Genomic DNA, 7,315 nt, shown 5'->3' on the forward strand with positions numbered 1-7,315 from the left:
GGTACCTGATGGCTTTAGTACTGTGGCTATAGTATTTGACATAGAGTTTGGTCTAGTAGTCAAAATCGAAGTGTTGAATTCGAATGATTTTGCTTTGCCATTAATGCTCGAACTATAGTGAAAATCCTGAGGTAGAAAAGAGAGCTACTCATATGGCAAAATACTTAGTAAAGTACCTTAAGGCCTAATTTGACACAGACAACAAAATTGATTCTTATAAAAATAGACATAGAGATTTCTGCTACCTTATACTATCATAAGACAATTGAATATGGTTAATCCATGTTCTTAGAAGATTCTCGAAATGACTACTAGAAAACAAAGTACACAACAAATTATGTAGCCTACAACATGACATTAAACAAATATTGATTCATACTGATTGAGAAGGTAATAATGGTTGGGCATCCACAGATGAAGTTGACATTGTTGATGAAGGAGCAGCATCCCATGGCTCGTACATTTCTGCTCGGACATATTCAAGCTCTTCATAGTTTTGTTGAAGGTTAGGAGCTTTTTGCAATGTTTGAACTGCCTCCAACTCCTTTGTGACTTCTTTCATTGTAGGTCTTTTCTTCCCATTTAAGTTCAAGCACCTTTTTGCAAGGTTCGCGACCACAATGATCTCTTCTTTTTTACCTTCCTTCAAAACTCGACTATCAAGAACATCAAACAAATTATTCTCCTCCACGGATTGAATGAAATATGTGGCTAAACTTTTGGATTCTTGCGTCCTTGTTGAAGAGATTGCTTTTTCGCCAGTTAACAGCTCAGCAAGGACAACGCCGAAACTATAAACATCACTCTTTTCTGTAAATTGGCTTGACTGTAAATACTCAGGGTCCAAGTATCCAAAAGTGCCATGCACTAGGGTTGTTAAGTGAGTTTGATCAACTGTGATGGATCTTGAAGTCCCAAAGTCAGCTACTTTAGCTCTGTATTTTTCATCTAAGAGTATGTTTGTAGACTTAATATCCCGATGATAAATGGGCGAGGAAGCTAATGAGTGTAAGTAATAGAGAGCTCCTGCTACTTCAGTTGCAATTCGCAAGCGCATATCCCATGTTAGTGGAAACTCCTCAATTTGTCCGTTAACATATTGGAAAAGCGTTCCGTTAGGAATGTATTCATAAACTAGAAGAGGAACTTCGGTCTCCAAACAACAACCAATCAGCTTAACCACATTTCTGTGGTTAATTTGTGAAAGAATGACAACTTCATTAATAAATTCTCCGAGTTTTCCTTCGTCAATTACCTTGGACTTTTTCACAGCAACGATTCTTCCATCTGCTAACATACCTTTGTAAACAGTGCCTTGTCCTCCTTGGCCAAGTATTCTATTCACATTAAAACGATCAGTGGCCTTCTCCAGATCTTTTGAATTAAACAATTTTGTGTTTTCAACATTGGCTTCATGTGAAGATAATTGTTGTTGTAACAATAAACCACCATTTCGTTTGAAGAACTTGTTCTTTTGTTTAATCCTCCTCCTTTTCTTTATCACTTTGTAGGACCACCATCCACCAATAAGTAGAACCATCGGTCCAAGGCTGCTGCAAATACCTGCTTAACACAATGTCATAGAGAAATATTATTCATTGCAGTAAAATGTTATAGTAATAGTTTCCATTGATAATATTGACCTAAATTAATAGAAAGACATATAGACATATTCTCTTAATGCTAGAAATTAGTATGAAAAACTCTCATGTGACAAAAAGTATGCTAATATATTTTGACTATTAAAGTATTCAAAAAGAGGAGATGGTAAAAGTGGGCTACTGGCCGAGGAAGATGATTAAAAATAAAAAATAAAAGAGCATGAAAGTTTAAAGGTTTGCATTAAAATCCCTTACCTGCATTTTTTAAGATTGTAACCATTATTTTAAATGAAAGGTCATGATTTTGTAATGTCATCAATTTTGAATTTTTTGTTTTGTTTTTTTTTTTTTTTTAAAAAAACCCTTATAGGAATTGATTTCTTTAGCCAAAACCTAAAGAGGTTGTGTGCACCACCCCTTAATATTTTTGGAGTGATATGCAATCCCAATGAGGTGGTCAACCACCCTCATATGAGCCTTGTAAATTGGCCCAACCACTCCCTCAAGACTTGAGGGGGTGAGTGACAAACCACTCTTCCAAGGTTTATAGGAGTTGGTCGGCTTCTGATCATGAGTTTTTGGGATGATTTGGCCACCCCAAAACCCTTTAGGTGGTGGTCAACCACTTTCTTTGAGTGGCTAGCTAAAGAATCTAATTCTTGCATTTTTTTATTTTTTATTTTTTGCCTCAAAATGATTGACTGGGCAAAATCTGAGTGTCCATTTAAACCATTTTGAGAAGCAGGATCTTGCAATTTTTGAGAATTTCGAGAAATTCTGATCCAAAAGGTTCCAATATATCTCAAAGATAACAGTAAGTGAATCTTAGGGATATATTTATTTGGAAAAATTACAATTTACCCCTCAAAATTGATAGCGTTTTTCAATTCGAACATCAAAGTTTCAATTTTTTGCAATCCACCCCCACAAAGTTCAAATTTTTTTCAATTCAACCAATATTATCTCAAAATTTCCATATTACCCCTAATTTTTTTTTTTTTTATGAAAAAAAAAAAAAAAAAATTTGGGTGCAAAAATGGCCAGATGGAATTTTTTTTTTAATTTTTTATAAAAAAATTAAAAAAAATAAAAATTATGGGCAATATGGAAAGTTTTGGATACATTGGTCAAATTGCAAAAATTTGAAACTTTGAGGAGGTGGATTGCAAAAATTGAAACTTTGGTGTTCGAATTGAAAAACGTTATCAACTTTGGGGGGATAAACTGTAATTTTTTTCTATTTATTTAAAACTGATTGCATAGAAAATGTACGATAAAAAATATTTTTTTTTAAAAAAAAAAAGAAAAAAAAAAGAAGAAGAAGAAGTGATTTGATTCTCTACACGCTTGGAAATACTTCAAAGGTTGGAATATAAGCACTTTACAAGGAGTATAAGTGTATAACCGAGTGGCATAAGTCTTAGAAACGTAATGGTCATGATGAGCCTATTTTGATCCTTTTATTTTTTTATTTTGAAAATATGTGCTCAATTTTTTTTTTTTTTTTCTCAAAACATGTTTAAAATAAAAAATAAAAAATAAGCATACCTATCGTGGCCGCTTTTCCATTAGACTTGGTGGGGCCAATCCTACAACGGTGAGACCCATGAGTATTTTCACAGTAGTACTGGACACTCCCGGCTGAATTGTACAGGGAACAAGGGTTTGAGCGCTCGCATTCGTTAATATCTTACATGTATGGAGACAAACAATAGATGTTAGTATCTAATAAATCAAAAGCAAAATTCATAGTTATTAATTATTAAATCCTCAATTATTTAAAAAGAATTTAAAAAATAAGAAATTTAATTATTTAAATTAATATTATAACATTTTTGTGGGTAACAAATTCCTACTGATCAATAAGAAAAGTCTAACAATATCATTGATTATTCCAAAAGTCTAATTTGATAAAAATAAGAAATTTAATCATATAACATGTGCCTAGATGTGTGGCTATTTACTACGGACAATGATCTTCTCAATTTCACGATCATGATTTAAAATCGGTGAATCTAATGGTTTACATGATTTCACATTATTTGAATTTGTAAAAGATGTGTTAACATTGACTATATATGCGATTAAATGACATCAACTTTAGATTATTATTTTTTCTAATTAAATCAATTTCATTTAAAATTGAAAGAATCATGTTCTATTAGCGCAAGCTAGGATAACAAGTGGTTGGAAAAAGCAAGGTCTTGTTTTTAAAAGGGACCATCCACCCATGGTAATAGGTTAATATGTGGTTCTTTCGTCTAGCTAGTTCTTATCAATAAATTTTGTACTTATCTGAAAGAAAAAAAAAATTAAAAAAGAAAAAGGAAGAAAAAAAGGCTTGTAAGATACTTGATAAAACATAAAATAGCTAGGAAGGAAAAAAAATTTAAGTATGAAGCTTCCCTTTGTCTAATTAAATTTCAAAATGATCTATCAAAATGAAATTTTATTATATCATCAAAATTATCAATATATTTTTTTTCCCAGGTTCATATTGGTGGCCACACGTGTAATTCGACACTACACAGGTTTATACTTGTGGTCTGCGTACAAGGCACATGTATGTACAAGTGTTAATTCATAGAACCAGCCATTTAAATAACACAAATAAAAACGAAAAAGAAAAGAAGAATTAAAGAGATGGATAGAATAGTAGAAAGAAGTTTACCTTGGCATCCATCAAGAAGATAGGGATTTCCTTCAAAGCCATTTGCGCAAGAACATGTATAAGTCGAGGCCAAGTTATAATAATAATAAGAAGAAGAAGGACGGTAAATAATATTAGAACAATTGTAGGTTGGGAACGTATTATTATAAGCGGTGGAGGTGGAGGCATTAATATAGGATTTTGGAAGTGAGTAGAATGATGTATTAGGAATCCTCCATTCCAACACCACAGGAACCTGCGACATAATGGAGCTACCATTAATTGAACGTTTTTGGAACCACTTTTCTTCCACCAAGAATGCAGACTTGCATCTTTCGTAATTGTAACCGCTTTTATTTGTTGGCTCCATACTTATATTGAAGGTATCGAGATATGTAGGAATTGTGGCTTGGCAGCAGTTGATGCCATTGCAACTACTTGCATTTACCAATTCAATGATAGTACGGTCACAAATTGATCTGCACCCAGCCTTAACTGCTTGACCACTAGTAAATGAACCATTATCAGTAGTATTTGGACCATACACGTACACCATTGAGGCCAAGATGTCGCAGCCGATGGCGATGAATCTGTTCTGGGACTGGGAGAAGATGAAAGGGCTTGTTGCTAACTCCGTATTTAATTTGCTCCATAAACCATTATCACGTCCTTCATCAGCACACGCAACAAATGTAGGATAGTTGACACGAACTGTGCCTTCTAATAATGAAATGTTGAGCACCTCCAAGTCGAACTTCTTCAAAACAGGTTTGGGAGAGGACCTCCCAAACCGAGAATTGTTATTATTGCAAACTACTTCAAACCACTCATCAACGTAGCAACCTGCAGCTCCTATTCCAAAAGGGAATGGGATATCGCTAACATTCCCACAGCTTCTGTGACATGAACTACTATTACTTGCTAAATCCACTGCTTGTACAAATATTGCATCAATTGAAAACAATAGCAAAATGATCTGAAATACCATTTGCACCCCCATTTCTCTCTCTCTCTCTTTCTTTCTAGGATATTGATGAATTGGCGTGCATGTGAAGCAGCAAAGCCCAGCCCCCGCTTTTTATAATTAACGCCATGCGATATTATCGTCCTTTTCTATAAGTCGCCAAGAAATTGTATGGAAGTTACCAACAAGACTTCGACCAAGTCGTCTTAATTAGTTTATTACAAAAAAAAAAAAAAACAAACAAACAAACAAATAAACAAACAAACAAAATTGTCAGAACGCTAACTTTTGACTTGTCTGCTGCATTCTCCTCATAGACTAGTTCTTTGTTTGCTTTCATTGTCTTTTTCAAGTCAAGTCATTTTCTGATCTAGAAAGGAATGATAAGGACTTTGGACAAGTCCCAAAACATGCCTAATAAGAGACTTTTATGCATTTCAATCTACATTTAATTGTTTTCCAAAGAATATTCAGGCGGCTTGAAACTTGCTTAGAACATAAAGCAGACGGTAGGCATGCATTATTAATTACTTTTCAGACTCAAACTGGTTGACCATAAAATCGTCCTCTGCTTCTTGTTTTGCTGTTTTCAATAAAAAATGTGAAAGAGGATTTGATTTTTCTTTTCCACTTTTTTCTGAGCAGTTTAACCATTATATTGTCAGAATATGTTAGGGAATTTGATTTAGAGATTTAATTGTAATTAATTGTAATTTCAAGTAATCAGATTTGATGATAATTGATGGTAATCAAATCAGATTATCTACCCTCCATTTTCTTATAAATATGAGTACTTTGTATTGTAACAATATCAAGAAATAAGTCTAAGGTTTACTTTTTATCACAAGAGGTCACTCTGATTTGCTTAAAAACGACGATGATTCATTTGTCAAAATTTTGTTTAAAATTTAACGAAACACCATGTCAGCACCAATCATGGTTTGACACGTGTCCATCTAATTAATTAATTAAAAATATTAATTTTTTTAAAAAAAAATTAAAAACATTAAAAAATTATATTTATTTAAAATTAAAAATAAAATAAAAAATTGGGCGATGGCCATAGCCACTCCTTTGGCCATCAGCCACCCCCACCCTCTTCGGCCATTTTCAAGGAAAATTTTCCGGAAGGCCCTTGGGGGTGGCCGAACCACCCCCAAATTAAAAAAAAAAAAATTTTAAAAAAAAATCATGGGCCCGTGGGGGTGTCCGAACGACCCCCATGGCCAAAGGAGGTGGCTGGCCAAAGGGGATGGCTAGCCACCCCCAAATGGCCAAAGGGGGAGGCTACGGCCACCCCCAATTTTTTATTTTATTTTTAAAAAAAATATGACGTGGCACCCAAAAACTCACGTACTACGTCACGTAGTACTCACGCATAAGGGTAACATGGCATTCCGTTAAAAAACTTAATGAAATCTGAACGGAGGTACTAAGTGGGTTTATTGCATTACCACATGTACCATTTGCGATATTTTTTAAAACACATGTGACTATTTGATTTTGGTACAAACAACAGGTACTGATATAGTATTTAACCCTAAAGAAAATAAGAAATTATAAGTTACGTGGCTCGGTCTATGATTTACGTTCACCGAATAAAAGACCAAATGACTACATTTAATTCTTATTCCTTGATATTGTTACAATACAAAAGACTCATATTTATAAAAGAATTGGGAGTAGATAATCTAATTTGATTATCGTCAAATCTAATTATAATTGAATCAATTAGATTTAATTATCATCAAATATGATTACAAAAAATTATAATTAATTAGAATCAAATTCCCTAAAATATTTTGACAATATAATGGTTAAACTGCTCAGAAAAAAGTGGAAAAGAAAAATCAAATCCTCTTTCACATTTTTTATTGAAAACAACAAAACAAGAAGCAGAGGACGATTTTATGGTCAACCAGTTTGAGTTTGAAAAGTAATAATGCATGCCTACCGTCTGCTTTACGTTCCACGCAAGTTTGAAGCCGCCTGAATATTCTTTGGAAAACAATTAAATGTAGATTGAAATGCATAAAAGTCTCTTATTAGGCATGTTTTGGGAAATTTCCAAAGTCCTTATCATTCCTTTTGAGATCAGAA

The 7,315-nt window shown here is 33.5% G+C and overlaps 1 protein-coding gene across 1 annotated transcript; it reads right to left on the reverse strand.

Moving 5' to 3' along the window:
- Nucleotides 1-290: 290 nt before the first annotated feature.
- Nucleotides 291-5,258, reverse strand: LOC148586538 (wall-associated receptor kinase-like 1). The gene is made up of 3 exons (XM_088515852.1): nucleotides 4,273-5,258; nucleotides 3,150-3,290; nucleotides 291-1,563 (listed from the first exon to the last, which is right to left on the reverse strand). The coding sequence occupies exons 1-3, from the start codon at nucleotides 5,249-5,251 to the stop codon at nucleotides 374-376; spliced, it is 2,310 nt and encodes a 769-aa protein (XP_088371978.1). The 5' UTR covers nucleotides 5,252-5,258; the 3' UTR covers nucleotides 291-373.
- Between the last annotated feature and the right edge of the window lie 2,057 nt (nucleotides 5,259-7,315).

The sequence above is a fragment of the Corylus avellana genome, chromosome 4, assembly GCF_965113065.1.
Source record: "Corylus avellana chromosome 4, dhCorAvel1.hap1.2, whole genome shotgun sequence".
Classification (NCBI taxonomy): Eukaryota; Viridiplantae; Streptophyta; class Magnoliopsida; order Fagales; family Betulaceae; genus Corylus; species Corylus avellana.